At 49.8% G+C, this 23,216-nt stretch overlaps 2 protein-coding genes across 6 annotated transcripts; both read right to left on the reverse strand.

Annotated features, from left to right (window-relative positions):
* Nucleotides 1–609: 609 nt before the first annotated feature.
* Nucleotides 610–20,162, reverse strand: LOC125951523 (ATP-binding cassette sub-family G member 1). 5 transcript variants are annotated; one of them, XM_049680408.1, is made up of 12 exons: nt 20,047–20,162; nt 16,465–16,878; nt 4,338–4,455; nt 4,059–4,242; nt 3,776–3,921; nt 2,794–3,032; nt 2,390–2,718; nt 2,142–2,310; nt 1,969–2,069; nt 1,746–1,901; nt 1,453–1,661; nt 610–1,353 (listed from the first exon to the last, which is right to left on the reverse strand). In XM_049680408.1, the coding sequence occupies exons 2-12, from the start codon at nt 16,514–16,516 to the stop codon at nt 1,215–1,217; spliced, it is 1,842 nt and encodes a 613-aa protein (XP_049536365.1). In that variant the 5' UTR covers nt 16,517–16,878; nt 20,047–20,162; the 3' UTR covers nt 610–1,214. The 5 variants fall into 5 exon arrangements, with proteins under 5 accessions (XP_049536365.1, XP_049536367.1, XP_049536368.1 ...); XM_049680410.1 differs by having other exon boundaries at nt 16,465–16,870; nt 20,047–20,116; XM_049680411.1 differs by having other exon boundaries at nt 16,465–16,818; nt 20,047–20,112.
* Nucleotides 7,670–11,474, reverse strand: LOC125951524 (uncharacterized). The gene is made up of 3 exons (XM_049680414.1): nt 9,723–11,474; nt 9,513–9,651; nt 7,670–9,438 (listed from the first exon to the last, which is right to left on the reverse strand). The coding sequence occupies exons 1-3, from the start codon at nt 9,780–9,782 to the stop codon at nt 8,384–8,386; spliced, it is 1,254 nt and encodes a 417-aa protein (XP_049536371.1). The 5' UTR covers nt 9,783–11,474; the 3' UTR covers nt 7,670–8,383.
* Nucleotides 20,163–23,216: the final 3,054 nt, after the last annotated feature.

Below are 23,216 nucleotides of genomic sequence, written 5' to 3' on the forward strand. Positions count from 1 at the left end.
CTGCACCAGATGGGTGGTCGATGTGGTTTACAAACTCGCACCAGCGTCCCGGGCATAATAGTGCATAATGTACGGTTGGCTAGCCAGACCAGGCCAAGCGTAGGTAGATACACGGAGCATCGTGTGCTCCTGTGGTCTGACGCAGCACCACGTTGCAGTACGCGGTATGGAGAGTGCATGGAACGCACGAGTTAACGAACATTCCATCACAAACGGTGTGCTAGCGGCAGGATGGAAATGCCAAATATGCATATCTGTGCAATATCAGTAAAAGCATTTACAATATTTTAATGGAACATGGCCGGATGCATTTTCGAGGTTCGCGACACGAGAGCGCGCTCGAGGCGGCCCAGGCTCCCGGCTGCTAGCCTTCTGGTTCCGGTAGGATGGCTCTGAAAGGTTTCTACGCCGGTGTAACGATGTGCCAGGTGTGATTACATGCAGGGGCATGGAACATGCGCCAGCATTCTATCGCTGACAAGCGACCTAAAGAACGTTCCTGTAAGCGTGTCCGTAATGTAAGCCCTCGAAGGGAGCTGTGTGACGATATGTTAAGGCCTCACAACAACCGAATTCGGAATCAAACCATGACATCCACGTGTTCCTCGCTATGTTTGCAGCCTGCAGCCTTGCCTATAAACTCGCTCCCACTGCCACTGCGTTTATTGATTCCCGAAAATATGCTGGTGCTGCCAAAAAAAAAACAGTGCTTCCTCCCGTTTGCAACGCTGCGAACAGGACATTTGTACCTTAAATCTTTTGTTTGCACCCTGCTGCCACTCCTTTTCCTAAGGATCTAAGTGTGTGTATGCGTGTGTGTGAGTGTGTTCTAAGAACTAAAACTGAACCCCGCGGACACCGGGATTCACCGAAAAGAACCAAAGAACGTTCCAAAAACAAAACGGCTCTGTCCGGTTAAAGTACAAGGAAGAGAAACAATACAGAAGTATCATAGTTAATCACAATTCCATTCCACTTAACACCTAAATGGAGCCCCCGTCTTACGAGCTCCCAGTTTTCCGTTCCGCTTCCGCTATGGCAACATCCTATGCCGGGTGCATATCGCCTCACCGTGCTTAAGTTCATGTGACAAGAAGTGTGTTTGTGTGTTTGCTTCCATCGCGTCCATCGTGTCGTCCATTACAGCCAGCCTGCTGACCGCTAACGACCCCTCGGGTTTCCTCGGGTGGCACCATGGCCGGCCGGGGTACTCTTCAACCGAACCGGAGCTTTCGCTTAAGCGTCCAAAAACTGGCCAACTTGATGGCGACGAAATGCACGACCAGCGTGACGACGTTGAACAGATAGTTCCCAGGGACGACACCGAGCTCGCGCATCATCGTGTTCGGTTTCCTGGTGGTAAGCAGGAGGACAGTAAACGAACGGTAAGTTAGAATGGTGGTCAGATAACCTAGCGCCCAACGCCCAACGCCCAGCGCAGGCAACACTTACGCGTAGTGACAGTAGATCTGGTCGCCCGGGCATACCAGATCGGCCCGATTGTCATCGTAGGCTGTGAGGACGAGCGCTTCGAAGCCGTAGCGGTGTGACGAGAGGTAGCTGATGCCACGCATCGCTTCCGACATGTGGCTGAACATGATGAAGAAACCGCAAAACACAAACATAAAGCACGTCATGATGGCCCCGATGAACGTTCCGTTCTGTTTACAGGCGGAAGGAAGAGAGATTTTAGGAATAATAAATGTTTCCTGGTGGTTGCGTCCGGCTAATGGTTTGGTGCTTACGATTTCGTTAAGGAATGTTCCAAGAAACAGACCGAACCCATCGGCTACGATTGTGTTGAGTACGAGGACGGCGGTAAACATCAGGTACCGTTCCAGTTCGCACGGTTGCGACGTCATCGAGTACACGATGGATGCGTACACGATGGTGAAGAAGATCTGAAAGCCATGGTCCGAGCATTAGAGGGGTCACAACACACACCACCACCGGTAAATCCTTACTCACCTGCACCGGCAACGAGGTTAACATGGAGGCCACGAAATACGTCCGGATCTTGTACCACCGGTTGAATGATTCCTTCTTCAAGATGTTCATCTCGTACGGATCTGCAATGAAAGACGAACGGACAGAGTTATAATCTGCTTCAATGTCCAGTATGTGTGCTCGAGAACACTTACACTTTAACACGCCCGGCATGAGTGTCGTGTACCAGAGATACAGGATGTGTACCAGGAACGAGGCCACGTTGGAGATCGACTTCGTGGCGTTAATACCAGAGTCACCGAACAAGAGCCCAATCACGATCGCACACACGATGTGCACGAACAGCTTCAAGTGCGTCACGGTCTGCGTACGAATGGGAGTTAGTCCGTTAGTAATCGACACCTCACGATACCTCGGATTCCCAAAGGATCGATCTCCTTACCCAATCCCGATACAGCTGAATGTTGGCGCGCTTCATCAGAATCAACAGTTTGGCAAACTCGGACGGTTTGCGGTGTGGTTGGCCCGGTTTCACGGGGAGACCGGTCGTTTCCATCGTCAACGGTAGTGCCGCGTCCATCGCTTCCAGTTCCTCCATTATCCGGTGTCCACCCTGGTACTCGGCATCATTGTGATTGCTATCGTAGGTTGGTGGTGGTGGTGGCGGTAACACTGTGACCGTTGGTACCACTAACCGCCAGCTAGGATCAGTTGCGGCCTTTGCTAATGAGTCCGTGAAGTTACCGTACTCCTTGTTCGTCACCTCCAGTACTGCACGCGAGAAAGGACCAAACGGAACCGTGGGAACGTGTTACCGCGTAGGAAGGAAATCGGGAAACAACTTACGATAATCGGCCGCATTGTGGTACGGTGGACAGTGGAGTCCGACGGAGCGCAAGTATGGGACGGTGTTAAGGGCGGTTCCCTGGTACACGCAGTTCCCATCGGCCAGCACGTACACGTGGTCAAACATTTCGTAAACGGTGGCGGACGGTTGATGGATCGTGCAAACGATGGTGCGGCCTTCCCGGGCCAATCCTTGTAGCAGCTTGATGGTGTAGAGCGAAGACGAACTGTCCAGTCCACTGTATCAGTCACCAAGGAGAACCAATCGCAAACGACAATGTCCGGTCGATCCAGTGTGTTAACCCAAGTCATAAAACAGAAAACCGAAAAAAGCTTCGTGATGATGATGACTTTATATTTTCGGCGCAAATTAAAACAGAAAAAAACCCATCGCATTTTGATAGACACAAGAGAAAAACTCCTCAATACTGATGGGCAATCCACATTCTGAGGAAAAGTCGCCATAAAAAAGTGAAATAGTTTATAAAAAACTAGGGAAAAATACGTAACCGATGTTCAAAGTTACTAACATTTTAACCGTAATATATTTACGATGGAAAAATAGTGGAAAATGTGTTTTTTCCCAACATTTTTACCCTCTTCTTGATTGATGAGCCTGGTCCGTACTACCATAAGGGTCCTGCGATCACAATTGCCTACCTTCAGGGGTAGAATTTAAAAAAAATACCGTTACGTGACAAAACGAAACGTGAGAAGACAAAACACACAACTCCGGCTCATTCAAAAAATGGACTCCAAAATGGTTACATAATGAAGACGTGAGCTGGCTGGGAGGCGATTCCGGCTTTATCCCCCTGCCAAATCGATGCTAAAAATGTCTTGCCGGATTTGGCAGCACACGATGTCACGACCACAGAATTGTCCACCCCGGGGGAGAAGGCAAAACTGAAAAGCGTAACCCCGTTCAGGACGAGGAACGTCCGCCTTTTTGGGGGACTCCCGGTGCTTGCGATTTACTTACGTCGTTGGTTCGTCGAGGAAAAGGATCGGCGGATTATCGATAAGCTCCAGTGCGATTGATAGACGTTTCCGTTGGCCACCGGACAGGCTGCCGCAGCGTGTCTGCTTGCAGAAGCTCAGATGCAGCGTGTCGAGAATGTTGTCAATCTGCGTTTTGGTCAACGTTTGGTACACCAAAAGGAATGAAAAGAAGAGAACGGAACAAAGGGTACAATTGCATAACGCGGTCAAGGATGCGCCGCCGTTCCGGGTCGGTCCGCCCAAAAAGAATCCACCATACTCACCAGCCGATGCTTTTCGGTGCGGTTGAGACTGTTGGATGAAACTTTCAAATCGCAGGCCATCACCATGATCTCCTCGACGGTGAACAGGGGTTGCAGATAGTCCTCCTGCAGGATGTAGCTGCACAGCTTCCGGTTGCTGTGACCATTGCCACCGAACGAGAGTTTCCCCTTGACGCCTTGCGTTCTGGAAGAACCCGAACCGGATTGTGAGGTTATGTGTTTTTGGGGGCGCGCTTACGTAATCAAAGCGGATGGCCCACGAAAGGCGCTCGTGCTTACATGTAACCGGTCAGGATGTTAAGCAGGGATGATTTGCCGGCCCCGGACGGGCCCATGATGGCGGTCAGCTCACCAGACTGGAACCGTCCCGAGACGCCGTTAAGGACATGTTTTTTCTCTGTGTTTGGATGGAAGAATGAGGAGATTTCGGAATTCATTAGCGAGTGTAGCATAAAGACACGAACCGGCGGAAATACCAAGTACGAGATTCGAACGATTCCCTAGCACGCCTTGAATGCGTTCGGTTCCCGCGTCGGGTAAATGGGGCCGGAATGTTAATTGCACCACTCAGGTCCCATGACCTCGTGATCTCCTGTAAAGCACCGCGCTAGTGCCACGGCAAACAGCGCTGTTTACACACCATCCTTCACTACTGGTGCACTTCCGTTCCGGAACGCATCCTTGAGCATCCGCACTCAATGCTAATCAAGCGTCGTCGGTCGGTCTGGTTGGTTGGTACCGGCTTGACTGCTGACAAACACTGGAATTTCCGAGGCCAACAATTAACACTTCGCACCATTGAAACCGGATCCGGATCTCGCCACAGTGCACTTCAGCTCACACTCGAAAGTGAAGGATGGGCCACCAGACCACGGGGCTGCCGACTACTCCAGCAACATACATGCCAACGCCGCCACCGCCGCGCCGCCGCAAGTGTAGCGCCTTCAGTGGTCCATTTGCATCCCACTCGAGCGCGCGACCCTTGGCATCATCTGGTGCAACAGATGGGAATGGAAGTGGAGCGTTCGGATGTGAATGCACCGGAATGGTTGCTGCATCGCGCTGCAATTCGATGACACTTGACCGCACTGTCCAATGGTTCAACATAAGCGGGAGCATATTCGAGAAACGATTTGCCAGCCAACGGAATTTACCAACCATTATAAAACTTCCATCAAAACGGTGCTTAACAGATCTCCAGTAACAGCTTCCCTTCCAGGATATTCATTTTAGAGTAAAGGTTGGAAGCTAATATTCCAAGTTCTTAACTCATATGGCTCTGTTATTGATACATCGAGCATCCTTCATCCGAAAGGTCGCTGCTGGAGACTGGCATGTTACAATTTCCTGCCCCCCCTGGATACAAGTCGTTTACCACTAACACACTGCACTAACGAGTTATCACTCTACCCGGGGGATAGGAAGAAACACTTTCGTCTGCTTAGGTTAGCTTTCTGCATTTTTGACACATCCTTACGCGGGATCATGGTTCCCGAGTTCTCGTAGAAAACCGATAGATGCTGGAACGCCCCCAGAAGTTGCCAGGAGTGGCCACTACACTAACAGTTTGCCAACTAGCCTTGCTGTCGCTCGAGCTCATGATTAAACCACTCCAGGCCAGGCAGGCTTACGTTGCAACCCGTACCTAAGCCCTCTTGGAAGGTGCTGGGAGCTTCACACATCCTTCATGGTCGTTTCCGATTGTGCACATCATGGTCACGAGCACGAGATTTTGAGCATCTATCGTCCGTTAGCCGACCCATAATGAATTCTGCTGACGAGCAACCCTTTGGCGAGGCACATGCTGCTCTGACGAAGGGCTCGTAATTGAATTGCGGTGGCCAATGTTCCGGGCCCCCAAAAGTGCCTTGCTTGGCACATTTTCACACCAGTTCTTTCTTCGATCCTGCCTTCTGGTGAACCTAATGTGTTTCAGTGCGTGCTGCACTCAAGGATGCAAATAAATATATTACATGCCCTCCGGCACCGTACCATCACTCATCGTCGTCATCCATTTGTCTCAATTTCTAAGTGACGTGCCTTGTTGGATGCTTTACAAATGGTCGGTGAACACAAATCACGAGCTATCATTAATTATGCACCGATACAGCCGGCCCTTTGACGGTTTGGCCACTCGGGCTTTGCCTAGAGCATTGCTACGTACGACTTCCGCCCTTCCGTGACCGATCGGGTGGGTCAAAAAGATCAAAACCCGACAGATCGATCCGGGGCCGGTTGGAAGGATTATTCAAATGCTATGATACTGATTCGCAAATGACACATGTCAGGGACACCGCCCGGCCAACGGATCAGGTAGTCCGCTTGACTATAGTCACTGGCAGAAATCATTTACTCAGAAGCAAAGACTCGTAAATCATACATTCATTAGGCATTAGCTCAAGGGAGCTATATGGAAATGATGCTTTGACATTTGAGGGGCCCGGTGTATGGTCTGAGATATAGGGGATTCTTCTGCGGTTTCTCCTGTCTGGAAAGATGAATACTATTATTGTGTGAGATGAATAGGACGTCTTCCTGAACGCCCCATAATGATGGCGCCAGTGATGCGCAAATGCATCTCCCATCATTAAGTGAAATGGAACAAATATTCTCTATTGAACCACCTCACCTTATCGGTGTTTATCACAAAGGTGCAACAGGTTCAGATTGCAATTAAAGAGATCAAGCCAGTTCTAAACTAACAATGGCGCATTCCTGTTTCTCCTTATTGAGCCCAACACAATCGAATCGTTGGATAAAGAAAACCGGAACAGAAACGACAACGACGCCACCACCTAAACTGGGAAAACATCTCCTCATTATCAACGCCGATTCGACTCAAAGCAGCCGATGGTACCGATCGGCATCGTAGTAACACGAAAGTGCTAATGAGCCTTCGCTCTATATCGGGAGGACGTGCGCCCCGCTGCTCACGAGAAGAATGTCACGTTCACACGGCGTACGCACCGCACGTGGCCGATGACCCATTCCTCCAGCCCGAGAAGGACACTAGAACGACTACTGTAGTAGTAGTAGTAGTAGTAGTAGTAGTAGTAGTAGTAGTAGTTGGTTCTTCTCGCTTCAACTTCCGATGTCACGCACCGCCATGACAGCTAGCAGCTCATTAGAAGCGGCTCAGTGCGGCAACTGCGTTTTCACCGAGCGGATAGTCCCTGGCACCAGTAATAAGAGACACTCCAATGCGAATGGCGCGTTCAAGCATGGTGTTGCACACTTTAGCACGCCTCCCGGTTTGCTGAATGGCTAATGCAATTGCGTGGCCCCTTGCCATGACAGGCCACTGACGTGTCGTGGAGAATTGCGCGTATAGCTAATCAAATCAGAGCAATGCGATAGCCACGGGCCATAAGGAATTGCATCTTACATGCGGAACTAGGCGGGGCAGCTCCTTGTCTCCAAGAGCCCTCCTCTTTCTTACGTCCGACGTGACGACACGACACGACGGTCGGTCAACCGGTTACACAGAGGTAAACAGGTACCCGGTGCTCTTTTACGACGCGTTCCTAACATCATTGACCAGCACCGGTGGTTTTTTTTTTTATTAAAAATCGCTGGTGAAGTAATGTGACCAGAAATAAGACGAATTCGATTGATTGCAGTTGCCAAGACGTGTGATTCAGAGTCAGCGACCACATTGCTTAGTTGGAGCAGCTCAACGCAGTTCCACCAGGCAGGTCAAAGGGGTCTGGAAACTTTGAGCTTGCGTTCATTATCGTATTTTACTGGAATAATAAATAAATATTCATGGCATAATTAGGCAGGCAGGTAGGCAGAAAGACTACTCAAAGGCCCTCCCATTCTAGGTGGCACGTGGCGTACACCGGCGCGCGCGATAGCGAACAAAGTTGCTACACACTGTGTGCGCCTCCAGCGTAATGACCGGTGAGAAGATAAGTTTTCATTTGTTTTTCCCTAAAGGCGATACCATAGCTCCATTAGCTTTGTCCATTTGGGTTTCCATGTTCGAACAGCACACGAGCCCATAATTTTCCAACCCATTCGCAGCAAGTTGTTGACGTGCTAATTATAACTTTTACCGGCTTCTATCTGTTTGTCTCAATCCGAATGCTGCTGTGATCGTTAGCCACGATTCGCACGCTGCGCGATTGTCGGTATGAATGCGCCAAATGATTACCATACGCTGGTCATTAATGCAGTCACAAGCCTGGATGACGGTGTCCGTCGGATTACACTTTATTGCATTGCATCTCCGGCGCGCAGCACCTGGGGTACTGTCCCTGAACCGATGCTGTCAGCCAAAATCACACAAACCACAGACACTCTCTGTGGCACTCTCGGGCGCGTTACATTCCTTGCTGGCCGCTTCCCTTGCTGAATGCATTTTTCGTGGCAGCCACAACCTTACCAACCGTTTCCATAAACACGTGAGCCATCTGTTCGAACCAACTGCCGATCTTTCCGGACGCACCGCCACCGTCACCGTCACCTCCACCGAAATCGATCAGACGTTTGCGTCGCTCCTGGGTGGTCGGATTGAGCGCCGAAGTGCCCACCTGCGCCTCGACCGATTCACTTTCCGCACTGTAGTCATTGCTGTCCATGCTGGAGTGGGCATGGCTGGCATGGCTCGCTGCCGATCGCTTCCTTCTCACCTCTCCGTCTGGTGCGACCGTTGTTCGAGCTCCTTTACCACCACCATCACCACCACGACAAGGGACAGGTGATCGTTTGGGGCGCTTTCCAATGGTCTCACTGTGGCTGGTATCTCGTTTGCGGCGGTTCGATGTTGTCGTACTAGTGGAGTCATCATCAGCGTCTTCCGGTGGAGGGCCACGTGGTGGTCCTCGGCATCCACCGGGCGGTGGTCCCCTTGGCCGTCCACGTGGTTTTCCCTTCGGTGGTCCTTGATCGGTGGAACTCTCTTCATCATCAGTGTCCGATGTCTGCGGTGCTCGCTTGCTACGATGAAGCTGCTTCACTAAGACACGGTTCGATCCTCGGATCGATTCCAGGGCTTCATGAGTTTTCCGCACCTTTCCACCGGCTATTTCACTGTCCAAACTGAAGGATTTTTTCTCGTAGTTACCGACTTGCAGTATATCCGGCGATCGTTTGCGTCTAGCAGCGACAGTTGTGGTCGCAACCACTTCTCCACTCTCCACTGGTGGCAGTTCGCCAAAGTTGTTCACATTCGAGACGGAACTGACCTTAACGATGTTCACGTTCGTACCGAACGGTGACTGGGGCATGAGGCTGGCCGCGCGCGCTGCACTCAGCACATCCAGCGAACGGCGACGCCTTACCAGATCGTCCGTATTCTCCGAGGCACCCGAATTGGCCGCATCCCCGAAGCCACCATTGATGCCGGTATTGGTGCCAAACTTGAAACCAAAGATATCTACAAAACAAAAACCCCAATGGCCCCAGCGATTACAGTGGTCCGTTGTGACATCGAAACTCCTAACCACTAACCGATAGATCGCTTTCCTTCCGATTTCAGACCAATACCGTGATCGAGTGCTTCCTTAATCTTGGCAGCGCCCTGCATCACTGCTCCCATGGCCTGCTCGGCAAGGTCTCTCCGTGAACGCACCGATAGCGCCTGGGCATTCTGCGTGATAGAATGATAAAGAACTCAATCGTACAACCGATGTTCCGATGCCGATGGCTGGTGGCACATACTTGACCCAGTAGGATGCTGCCAAGCAACAGCAACGGCAGCCAAACGCCCAGATACTTCATCGTGTTTCACCGGTTAAACTGAACTAGAACTGGTACACATAGGACTGTGGCTCTGTGATACTCCGGTGGTCCCGCGTGCTCGAGCGGAACGAATGCCCTATCAAACACCGTAAATATTCGCTTTTTATACCAGATCGAGTACGGTGCTCGATCGTTCCATGTGCCTACGTCCAATTTCCGGCAAACGGTGATGATCAACTACGCAAAAGCTATTTCCATGCCATCCGGTAACTGCATCCAGCAGCAGGTCTGTTATCAGGCGTCACTGTTCCGGTGTCGCGTATCGTGCGATACTGCAACACCGAGCTTAACTTTGGTCGATCTACAACAGACCTGGGTGATGATCATGAACTCTTCCGGTAGGCGGTACAACTGTTGCTTCTGGAGCGTTCGTTCGGTCCAGTTTACTTATGGAAGAGAATTGTGCTGGACATGCTAACAGGAACGGTAATAAAGCATTTTAACCTCAGCTCCATTGAAAAGTAGAAAAAGGCGATGTTGAATTACTGAATGGCGATGAGAATTACTGGCAATGGAGGCCATCAAACGCCATGCAATTGTCGAATCACCAAAAAGTGTTGAGAAGTGGGAGAGTATTTGACGTGAACAATATACGGATACTACAAGGGTAGATTATTCTTAACTGTAACTCTACTGTACATACAGCTTGGTATGCATTAAAAGCGATAGAATTTGCAAAGAAAATAAACAACTAAAATAAACATTAAAATACAAAATACCGCTATAATGTCTCAAAGAACAGCGTTCCATAGATCTTGAATGCTTGTGCTGTACCCCATCAAAAGAGAGCTCCATCGACCATCGACACTGCACCAAGAGTTATGCGAAGTTTGAACCCTCTCCCTGTTCCCAATCCGAACTATCCAATAAGAGCAAATTATTATTCATCACGTCCCACACGTGCCCGGTCGAAAATATGCTACGCTTGAACTCGGTACGCATTTGGTCACGGATCGTAAATATGTCAAGGTTGCTCGTTCCTGCAAAAGCACATGAATCATTCCTCTCACGTAATCGACGCCCGGTCGATTCCCGTTTGTAAATGAAAATGGAATGGAGGTTCAACATTTCAAAGCCCTGCTGCCCTTCTGCTACCTTTCTCCGTTTTGCAGCGACCTTGCGTTATCCAATAACTGCATTCGTAAAAGCCATTTGCATTTCTGCTTCTCGTGTGCAGCATCCAAAGCATCCGCAGCAATCGATTGACATTAAAGTGCAGCCGCCTTATCCGGGATAATTAAATGGCTACGACAATTAGAAATCCTCTCAACACAGTTCCGACATCGTGATGACGCCCTGTCGGCTCGATAGAACTCATCGATTTCCATGGCATGGGGATTCGGCTTTTATCGGCTTAAAATTAATCAAACATACACTTGAGCAATATGCCGAGCGACTAATCGACCGAGACCGTTAAGAATCACTTCACTCGAGCTGACTGCTCATGCCACGGTCTGTTCAACCGTTCTGAAGATCCAATCGAGTAGAGCACTAGACGCAGCGGCCGGTATTGTGTGCTGCTGCTGTCACTGTTCATTGATCGTGCAAGCACTCGTACCTTAATTGAATTTCATGCGTGACCTATGAGTCAACCGCGTGCTACCGTACGGTGTACTGTACTGTACTGTCCAGCATGAAGAAAGCGAAACTTGCACAATCCTCATTGCGGAAGGCAGTTCCAGGGGAGGGACTGACGGCTGACGGGCAGCATAAACACATCCCCCCCCCCCCCCCCACCAACCAGTGTCCCTGCTTCGTCAACAGTGATTTCGACAAATGCCAGCGAATGATTGGCAAATATTGACCGAACGCCGGTGACACGCGTTCGCAACACAACCCCTTGACCAAGGCGACCATCGTTGAATCAGCTAGAAGTAGAAGTAGTAGTAGTGGTAGTTAGGGAGCGACTCAAACATCTTCCATTCCTCGGAACGCATTTCAATCGCAACCCACAGAGATTGTTAATTATCTCTTCTCACAAACCGGTAGATAAGCACTCTCCGTCGAGCTCCAGCTGGGAAGGTTGCTGGAAGCTTCTTGTCCGCCCCTGACACTCGTATTCTGCTTCCTGCTAGAGAGCTGTCCTGGGCCTAACGAAACCTGCTTCGCGAATCCGAACGATCCACTCGCCGCACCAAATCACCGTTAGCGGTGCTGCGAATATTTGGCAAAGCAACAAACAAAACGAAAAGAAAGATTCGAATACCCGACGAGGCAGAGGTTGTTTGGCTGTTTTTTTTTGCTGTGTTGATGTACAGCATCCAAACCGCCTGCTTCCATGTTTACAATGTGGCTTGCTGAGGTTTGTTTATCCATGATCCTCAACTGTAAAAAAAAACCCCTGCTCGTTGACGATACGCTGGTTCTTGTTGGGATATCGCCGATTGAATTCGTTGGATTCCGATCGAGCAACAAGAAATCGAAAGAAAACAAAACAGCCCCCAAACGCAAACACATTCCGGCGATTCTGCGTCATCCGAGTGTTCGCGCGCGCGCGCGGGGGTTTTCTGCGAGTTTGTGGGGAATTCGGAAGTCTCGGATCGGTTGTGGCGCTGCTAGATGCTGTTTCCATGCTGTCACCGAAATCTCGGAACACTCGTTGACTGTTGACAGCGTACCATTCGAATGTTCCAAATGTTCTGTGCAAACAGAGACCTATGACGAGGTAAAGGACGGCCCAGTCTTAGTAAGCCGGCGTCTTCAGTCGCATTTGGCACGGTCACACTCTCACCGGACCAGCCCAGACCTTGCCACGGAGAGCAGCCGATTGATCAATTGATTTCCTTGATCAATCAACCAAACCGATCTCAACCGATCGGTCATGGCAGGGGAGGACGAACGATTGGATTTTTAATTCCATTTCTGTTCTGCTCCAATCGCCAAACGCCGGCGATTGGCGCCTTTCCCGAAATGGTTAATCGAGCCGGTTAAACCACCTGTCACCAATTGGTCCGAAATGTTCAATGAGCTCTAAGACCTTTGAGGCTTTGAGACGTTAAATATGACCCAGACTGAGGGTTTGCTCTAGAAATCTCAATCTCACGCGAAGGACCTCACATCGCAATGCCGGACACTTGACGAACTCGGTCTCTTAATTGAACTTCGCCGTCCGCCGCTGGCCAGATACATACCTCCGAGTGCGCTCCTTGATCGCTCCTCGAGAGAAGCAGCCTAGAATCAGCAGCAGCAGCTGGCTGAGCTTCCTTGACCTAAGAAGGTCGAAACCGGTAGCCAATTAGGAGACCTCACGCTTACTCGGTCAAGTGCACAGCATGGTGCCGCCGCAGATGAGAGGTCAACCAACCGGTTGCTACTCACTGCAGATGGTGTAACGCATCTGCGAGCGCATAGCCGGAGGCTACCATGCGATCTCGGTTCGGCTTCGCAGGTAACGGGTAAAGTGTCCGTTGTTTTGCCGTCCTATGTGTATGTTGCAAAACTAATTGGTAGGTCTTTCTTCGGTTGAATTAGGAGTCTATTATTCTTCCTTTTTTCTTTTGGAAACCATTAACTGTATTCTTTTACAAGCGTTTCTATTTGAATTGGACCGATAGCAGAGGTAAAATGTGTGGTAGTGAGGTTTAGGTTTCATTACTTTGCTTTAACAGTATAACGCACACGCGCTACATCACTATTAATCTTCGTAGATAAACCAGTAGACAGACTGATTGCAAAACATCAAGGCAGTTCACAATCCGACGATGACGTTGGAAATGTCTCCAGTTCTGTGCCACGTTGCGATATGTACCCCCTTGATCGCAGAGATAGAATTTATATTAATGAATTCATTGAATTATCAATCCATCTGCCTACACAGTCTATAACCCGTTTAATGATCTGTTCGTCTAGTGTATCTGTTGATACACGTCGAGACCATTCCGTGTTAAGGTAATCGTATTCCTCTTCCTATATATAAAGTAGTAAAACGAATCACTAACACGGAATCATTAGCAGTTATTGTGATAAGAGAATGATTTAGAATGAGTAATAATTTGAAATTGTTTAGACAATTTTGAGTCATGTGCATTTTCTTATCATATTCAGATTGCATTCGTCTCAATGACCACATCTTGGTGCTTCAAATGGACCGGCTAGCAATGTTTATACCTGCAAGAAGCCGCAGTCTAGTGTATCATTAGGAAGTCATGTATTAGTGCCGATCAAGACTGTGTGTAGTCGATCTACTAGGAGTATGAGTTGAAATTAGTTTGATCGTTGATTTAGCACCTCGAAATTTAGATCTTGCATCTTGTAACACGAGCCTAATGCCTAATGTTATATAGTTGAACAAATTACGTTCCCACATTAGCTACTGAATAACATCAACCATAATTTACTAGACTCTTACTATTTGATTAACACCACCGTAAACCACCATCTGTAAGTTGCGATGTTTCCTTCTAATGCCAACACGGCCCTCAACCTGTTATAAAACCTTCTACCAACCCTCCCGACCACTCCGAAGGCCAGTAGTAAAGTAAACATTCCAAGTTTAAGACCCGTTTCTTGGTTCCAACCCCAACAACAGCCGTTACTTGCGCGCATAAACCATGCGCTGCAAAACCACACGAGCCTCCACCGCTCGACTGCTGAGCGGACGGCGCGTTTCTGGTTTCTGGTCTGCATTTCTTCACTACTCTTTCCTCTCTGCACAGATCCAACGCGATCCACTACTACGGGTCCGTCGTTCGTCTGACTGACTGGACTGGGGCTTGTTTGACCTTGACATTGAAAACCGTTTCCTCCATCGCCGCCGCCTCGTACACGCACACACGTCGTCTATATGCCTTCGCCTATGGTGCGGTGTGTTGCCAGCTACGAACACGACCATCGACCGAGCCGTAGCCGTGGCGAACTTCAAGTTCAAGTTCCCAGCCCCATGACCATACCACAGCACGCCTTCCCCTACTCGCTCGTACTCCCGAACCAGCCATCGTTATCGGAAATGCCAGCAACCGGACGGGATCCGGATCGAAGGACGACGTCCCCAGTCGCGGCCAGTTGTATCTATGTTGCCACCGGTCTCCGGTTGGTTCGCGCAAAACCGCGCACCCTCCAGTCGGACAAAGGTGCGATGAACCAGTGGCTTGGAACGTACACATGACCGCGGCCGGTGGCCGAAAGGGGTGGCATCAGTGAGTGAGTGGCTCTCACTCTCTCGTCGACTGCATCATCGCGTTGGCCTTTCAAGGACGTTCAGCATCGCGTGGGGAGCGTTCGCTCGATCACTCCGGCGATCGCTTGCGCTCAATCGTACTACCTTTACACTAATTGATTCGCTTCTAGGATTCGCTTTCTGTTTTGCGGATCGCTTTCGTAGCGACAGCAGCATCAGCAGAAGGTGACCTCGAGGATGGAACGGTTTTTCTTTTTAATTTGGTTTTAATCTGTATATGTTAAGCTTGACAAGGGCAACGCGGTTTACAACAAACCACCTTGGCAGGCAGGAAATGGAAAAGGTTGCGAAAAAGAGCGTCACTTTCCAAACGGCATGACATGCACTGACACTGTCCGCACGAGGCAACCGATTCGTATGTCCTACACTTTGACATTCTAACGCTTGGATACGTCGGAATGGCCGTCCGAGAGGAGGTATGCCGAGAAGATGAGAGAGATTTATAGAACTTCCGGTAAGGACGACCTGTTTTATGGCGGTTCTCAGCCACAGCCTCTTCAACGTTCCCACATGATTCTTGCTTTTAAATGGCATCACGCCAACGAACACACGCCATGGCCATTCCTCACCCCGCGGTGTCACCGATTCGTCGGTCTTAGTGGTGCTAATGAAACATTGCTAATCAAACATGCGGCCACCTCCGGTCGCAGCCGTCGATCTAACGTGGAACGTAAGGCCCCGGAACGTGAGCTAAACGAGCTGCAATCTTCCAGTGTTTTCAGGTCAACAAGGTCTTTGAAAACATTTGATAGCAAGACCGGTGGCTCTGAGGCTGGCTCACGATCACAAACCTTAACCATACAAAGTGTGAAACTCAAAGGGCTCCAGTGTGATCGGAGTTTTGTATTCCAGCCTCGCCGGTACGGGGGTACTGGTGTGCTGGTTCGCAAAAATAAAACCGGTTCTCAACCCGAAATAACCGATTACACGCCAAACTAGAACGCGGTTTGCGGGTTCAAAGCAAAAACGAAAAATACGTGGAATCCCCCTCCCGGCACTCTCCTAATTAATCATCTGGTCAGCGCTTCCTCCCGTCAAGCAATCCGTTTTCGCAATCTTTACCGAGGCCTTTTATGGTCATCTTGGGGAAGGGGGGTGGTCATAAACGATGTGGCCAAAAATGCCTTTCTTTACCTCGCGGGCAACGAAAAAAAAACTCCATCAGACATCCATCATCAACGATGCCTTCATTCTCTGCACGATCCGGCTTTAGAAGCGGACACGGATTGAGGCCTTAGACCGGGGCGTTAGCTACAGTATGTCCGTTTGTGCGTGTGTGTGACCGAAATGATCGCATTGACCCTGGTGAGGAGGGGTGGGGTTGGCCATTTGAGAACCACTTTAGCTAATTAATCCACCGAGGAGGTAACGTGTTTTTCGAGGAAATTAAGTGTGCAAGAAACAAGAATAAAGCCCTCCGAAATGTCTGCGACAGTGCTAATGTATGTGATGGTGTTGCGTCGTGTTTCGCTGGCCAGAACTTACCTCGCTTACCGATGGATACCGTGTAGGTAATGTTGTCAAAAGAGACATCCATGATGCGATGTGCGTTGTATTTCGTTGGTCAGTGTTTTGGTTTTACTGCAGGCTTGTTGTTGCTAAATGACGCTCACGGTTCACGATAACGATGTCACCGGTGTATGCGCATAAGTTAATGGGCACCGAAAACCGAACAGACCAACCGCGAATGTTTTGTACAACGCACAAAGAGTTACACGAGGCCAATCAACTGGCTAGCACACTATAGGTTGTTCCGCGAAGCGCATACTATGTTTGGAAGAACACAATTTGTACTGTTCACTGTTACCACTGGAAATGCTGCAACTGCTGCTGCTGTTGCTGCTGGACGGATTGTTCATATTTTTTCAAATATACGATTGACAGGAAACATCTGAAGCACTAAACGATGCCGCTATTAGTATTAGTTTGCGGTGGATTAGAACCTGAGATGAAAAAATCCCGGATTCCCAAGTACTAGTACATTCTATTCTACCATCCCACCAGTCTAGCTCACTAAACGTCACGAGCCACGATTAATGCGAATGAATCATTCCATTTCCAGCCCAGCCTACGGGCATCGTCGTACCCCAAATTACAGCTCACGCCACATGCCGGGACCTACGTAGCCGGGAATTTCATCGAGAACAAAGTTGCTGGCACCAAGCGGGATACTTCGCGATCAACAAGGTAGTAGCATTGCATTACGAATCAATTTGCGCAACTTGCGACAACAACACTAGACAAAGGCACTCCCCTTGGCGCACTCGTTAGTCCGGGCGGAACAAGTTATATGTGCCCGTCACCAACCGGCAGCTTTGGCCGATCAAAACGCCGTAGTCGCCAGTGAAAATGCCTTCACTTAAAGCGGTGCAACCGGATCGTGGGCCCAATGATCACTAACAGATCATTACCGGGGGGCTATTAACAGTACGGTGACACGATGTCCGCAACAAAAACATCACGCTTCATCCGATCCGAACCGAACCGTTGGAAGTTGTGGAAGATCAAGAAGCTCCATATCGATCAGCGTAGCAAGTTCCATCCCCAAAAAGCCCACCAACCTTGTTCTACCGAGCCGAATGCTAATCGCGTGTACTAGTAAAAGGGTGCTACGGGTGAGCGCGAGCATGATATCGGCTACCGGTGCTGAACAAGGAAGTGCGCGAAGCTATAATCGAAATGCGCGAGCCCCTAGTTAGGCCGCAGCCGCGGCCGCGACGTAGCTAAACAGGTCCAGCACCACCGCATACGGAGTCTGCGCTCGTGTGGTCCAAGGGTCGCGCAACGGAATCTCTGTCGTTCGGATTAAGCGACCGACCAGCCGTCGAGGAAGCTTTTGTGCCCATTTCCTGTATCTGAGATTAGCTTTGATATTGAATCGGATTCTTCCACGCGTTCTACTGCTACCCGACTGCTTGGTTTTGTGAGACCGTGATAGAACCAGCAACCAGACCGCTTGGCTCTATGGATTCATCAGTTATTCGTTTTTTTTCGTTCTCCACTCCACGTGGTTTCCCCGTGCTATGGAAACAACAAACTACGAAACGGACCGATGACACCAACGGAACTGAGCTTGGTTGACGAACCGAGTATGGTCTACCGACCAGATTGCAAAAGGGCCCCTCGGCTAACGATCAGAAACCTTCCGGCTACCAGGCAGTTTCGGTGCGCAATCGACTGCATCTTGGCGAAGAGAAATCGCCACCAGTAACTACACTACCGGGGACTATTTCAAACCGAAAATTCGATCACTATCATGTGGCAGGCAGGTTGTCTTTATCGTCTTTCCTCACTCACCACTCACCACACCACCACCGATGGCAGTTCGCTTTCCGTACGTTGTCGAGGCAAGCAAATCGCTAGCAACGATGCACTCCTGCGAAGCGACGGATGTGAAGCTTACCGGTGCACGGATGAAGCAATGGCGCAAGACGCTTTGTAAGACGCTGGAACCTGCGAAGCGTACAATCCGTTGCAGAACCGAGGCCAGCACCGAGGTTCGATTTACGTGCTTGCCACTTTCGGAGCCAATCGTTCTAACCGTTTAGCGCCAATCATTCGCATCTTTGCGGCCACCATTCCGCAGCCCCCTGGATTATAGATCGAACTGGCGCGTTCTACACAAGGTCACTGTCGAATTCCTTTGGTGCTGTGGTAGTAAACGGTCGGATGCTGATTGGCGCCGGTGGTGCAGTTTGCAGAAGATAACGCAACACGGTTACGCCAAGCGCTTCGAGAACCTTCAGCGCTCCAGAACTGCTCCAGATCCGGCCGATGACGAAGGCACCAGTTGCAGCAGTCTGGGTCGGTGAAGAAAAACCAACTTCTGTAACGCTAGCTGATAACAAGACCGTTGGACACCATTCATCGACACCCTAGCCCTAGCTAGCAGCAACGCGGTTGTGGTAGGTCATGAAGGCATCACTATCACGCACCGCGGTTGTCGTCCATCCCTCTTCTTCATCCCGATGGTACGAAGGGCCCAATTCTTGGACTCGTCAAAAAGGAGGTCATTCGTTGCGAGTGGTTTGCACTCACATCCTCACTCACTAGTGGCTCGCTGAATCACTAGGCGGCAATCGAATTGATATGAACATGGGCGCCGGGCCACGAGGTGTTTGCACGGCCTGCAAGAACCAAGACTCATTTACATCACCCAGCCGGCCGACCCCATTCTCAGCGCCGTTCGATCTTCCCCACGATTGCAGGCCCTGCATTCTGATGAATTATTCACTGGCCACCGGTAGTGACTGGCCAATGGCATGCCGGTGGTCGAGTGAACTTTTACCGATGGAAGCAATCAAATGCAAGTTGCCCCCGGAGGCGAGAATTCTGTTATCACGGGCACCAATGCAAGTTCGAGGATCGAGTTAGTGTAGAACATGCAGACGAGACGCCTAAGATAACTGACCCTGGAGACAGTGGATCACAGGTTGACCATCGATGGATGCATTATGATGCAGGCGCTATCAGATGACTATCATATGACTTAACGATAACGACCAGACGGCGAGTACGACCGCACCATCCACACATTTGTGATCACATGCTAAAACGTGGCACCCCATGCTGACCCTGGCTTCCACCTGATTCTCACGACAATACGTCCTCTAGGAAAGAGTCACAACCTCGCGCCGCTGGTACAGCGTGGGGCGTTTACTCTTAATTCAATTAGGCCAATATTGTTCCTTCACTGATCGAGCGGCCCAAAGATCGCGCGCGCACCTCGAAAGCACAGCATCACAACAACAACACCGAGGAGGACACGAGATACACCGAAAGAGAGAGGGAAAGATAGAGACGGACGAGATAGGGGACACCACAAACAACCCTCGCAAGGTGGCCCAGAATGTTTCGAAAAAAGAAAGTTTGTGAATTCGGCGGGTTCGGGACTGTTTCTGCAAACGACTTTGAACTGCGATACTAAAAATACATTGCACTTGGGCGAGAGACGCGAATTTGCAACCGAGAACTGCACTGCATATGCACATAGATGCACTACCACCGCAATTTCGGCAATTCTACCGCGGTAGAATCCAGTGATACCAGTGGAGAGAGAGACCGTACCGTCGACGAACGCCAAGCCAAGCCAAACAGCGCGACAACCACGAGACGTCTCGTCCGGTTTAGGTTTGCGCGAGAACTGCGCGCACCGAGCAGCGGTTCCGATCGACAGAAGCCTGCCCTACCGTTGCCGGTGCTGGCTTGCACGTTTCGCTTGCTTGCTCTCCTCAACCAGCCAGCAGCGCGACCGATACGAGGCGATACGACGTTGGTTTCTTTGCACAGAAACGCGTCCGAGTCTGAGAACCGCGGTGCTTGCGACGGGACACTTACGGCTTGCGGTGGTGGTGGTGGTACGATCACGCTTGCCCCACGCACGCGAGAACGAGAGATGGTTGGAAAAGATGCGTTTCTGTGGCGGGGTGCCAGGGTTCGTTGCGTCAACATACTCCGCTCGCCGATAGCGCCGGAATGGTTCGACAACATGTTTACTGGCTCCTTGGAGTCGTTCGAAACCGCTCCGGCTCCTGGGAAATGTTACCATCTGTTAGAGGACGATTCCTTTATGCCACTGAACGAGGGACAAGGGCTTCATTTATTATTGAATCAGAAAGGAAAGAAATTAGGGATGGACAATGGACCGATATGGTTAGCAGGACTACGTCTAGACCAGATGTCTGGAGTCACAGCAAAAACTACAAAACGTTACTTCATGCTAGTATTTTCCTTCACTAGTACTAGTAATGGTTCGAAATTCGTTTACACTGCGAATGTAATAAAATGCATACATAAAGTACGATCGTTTTTTTTTTTATATTTCATGAAAACATTTCAGAAAGAAAAAAAACATCCACTCCATTCCAGAAGTATCAAGTTAAGGAAATTTTTAATTTTTTATTTTTTATTTTTCATTTTTTGATAACTTAACGATACATTACGGAACGCCTGTTAGAATACCGAAGCTCTAACAATTCTATCCGGTCCTTCTCGAAAGAGTCGAAAGTCACGATGCTTCTACAGCGTTGAAGTGCGTTGAGCACGATCGTCTTCTTGTTTTGTTCCAAACATTCAAAAGAACTCTCTGGAAACACCGTTCAATTCTCTCACATCACGCTTCTGTCAAGCAAGCGATCAATCGTCCGCGATTACGGTGCAGAAAGAAAACAGATCACATCACTCCTGTTGAGTGATCCTCTAGCTTCTCAATGCGAGCGTCGCGGTTCGCAGCTCGCACTGATCAGGTTATGAGTTTGGCTTCCTGGATAATGTCCGATGAGTAATACACTCCAGAAATCTCCAGAATTCCTGGTGCAGAACCTGTGCTGACGCCGGTTGTGATCACAAAGATTGGCTGGTGGGAGTTATTTTTTCTGTTGTTCGCTCGCATCTTAAAACCAGTATGTTTGCTGATTCGCTCCAAAGTGCAAGTTTGCGCCTGTAAGCGAACAACCAGTTGTCGTATTCGGGATAATAATAAATGGCGTCAATCTCGCAGCTTGCCGAAGACACGATCCCCACTATATGCTGCTCTGGCCGCCTCTGGCAATACGGCGCCCGAAAAAAAGCTCACAAAACCGGGATTCAAGGACGGTATGCCGGAGCGTACACTGCTCCCCTACAAGTCAGCATGCATCCAGGAAGCATAGCAATCTCTCTGCTGCAGCATTCAAACGGGTAACCAAACCATTGACCGTGAACCTGATCAAGGTCGCTGCTTCGTGGGCTTCGAAGTCTCCAGGAATACTTTCACTTCGTTTAACGAGTGCTTGAAAAACGTTCAACGAGAGTGGTTGAACGGCCCATCGTAACCTCTGGGTAAGCGAACTCCGTAAAGAGCGGGTCTCCAAGGTATTACTGCGAACTGAAATCAACAAAACAATAAGCACCTAACCCGGGAGAGAAGGGCGTGCGTCAGAGGCGTGATTAGAGGTATCTAGTGTTCTTCCGGTTTCTCATACGTACAACGCAAGCACAATGCAAGCTCCCTGAACGTTACTCGGTGAGATCGTCAAATTACCGTCGATCACGAATGCCTAACGGACAATCTCTCGCTCATGTCGGATCTACTAGTACCCGATAGACGCCACGTTTGTAGACCTCAACGGAGCAACGTTAGCCGAAGGAACGGGCGCTAAGTTATGATAAACTATGCGAAATCCGAAAAGACCATCTAATTCACCAACAACATGTGGCTAAGGTGTTGAATTAATTGCTAGCGTAGTTGGCACGCCCTCGGGCGTGGAGAGTAGCGCTTGGTCGCATAAAAACATATCCATCGTCACCAGCTTGGCAGACAACAACATTCTACGAGCGCTGGGCAACGATCGCTTTATGGACGCGCCACCGCAAGGTGCCCGAAAGTGAAGCCAGGACAAACAAAAAACTAATCTACTTCATAACTAAACGCCACCTGGCCCATCTTAGCGCCACTTTACGGGCACTTCTTGTTGTGTGTGTTCTCCATGTCCATGCAACTATGCTTATATCTCGGAACTGGTAAGTGCGGTCCGGTTTCGATACACCTGTCTATCAAAAGCGGATAAAAACGAGGGTATTAACGTCCGGTCGGCAAGCTGTGGCAGCGCCAAACACGCAAAAACCCCGTGGAAAGCGATTCCCGGCCTTAGGCCTGAGACCACGAGAAACAAAGTAAAGCACTGGACGATGACGAGACGACGACGACGACGACGACGGCGAGCGACGCCGATGACCTTCTAATGGTAGGAAAGGGCGTGATTCCCCCACCGTCATGTGAGATTGCTTCGGGCTATGTAATGCCTATGATTAGATCGTGGATGCGCGTGCGTGCCACCGCTAGTCATCAAGTGTCCACCGAACCCGGCGCTGGAGCGCCTAGAACGTTAGCTAAATCTTCATTATCCGGTCGATTGACAAGAAGGGGATCACGCGCTTCCCGCGTTGGTGGCAGGTACACGGGACATGAGAACGCATTTAAGCTAATGGTGGCAATCCGGACGATCATCCAGCAAAGGGCTATAGTTTGATGCCGTAATGCGTTATCCACGTGTCTAAGGTTAGGTGTTCCAGAATCCTGTCATGGTTCCTAGCACCTGGTAATACCGTATCAATCCACTGCAACAGGTGACTCGTGCTGCTGCTGCTGCTGCTGCTGCTACTGCTGCTGCGGCGATCATAGAAATGGTTAAACGATCCTTTTAAAGGCCATCCATTTGAACTTTGCTGCTGATCATTGGCCACTTGGCGTCCCAATG

This window comes from Anopheles darlingi, chromosome 2 (genome assembly GCF_943734745.1).
Source record: "Anopheles darlingi chromosome 2, idAnoDarlMG_H_01, whole genome shotgun sequence".
Classification (NCBI taxonomy): Eukaryota; Metazoa; Arthropoda; class Insecta; order Diptera; family Culicidae; genus Anopheles; species Anopheles darlingi.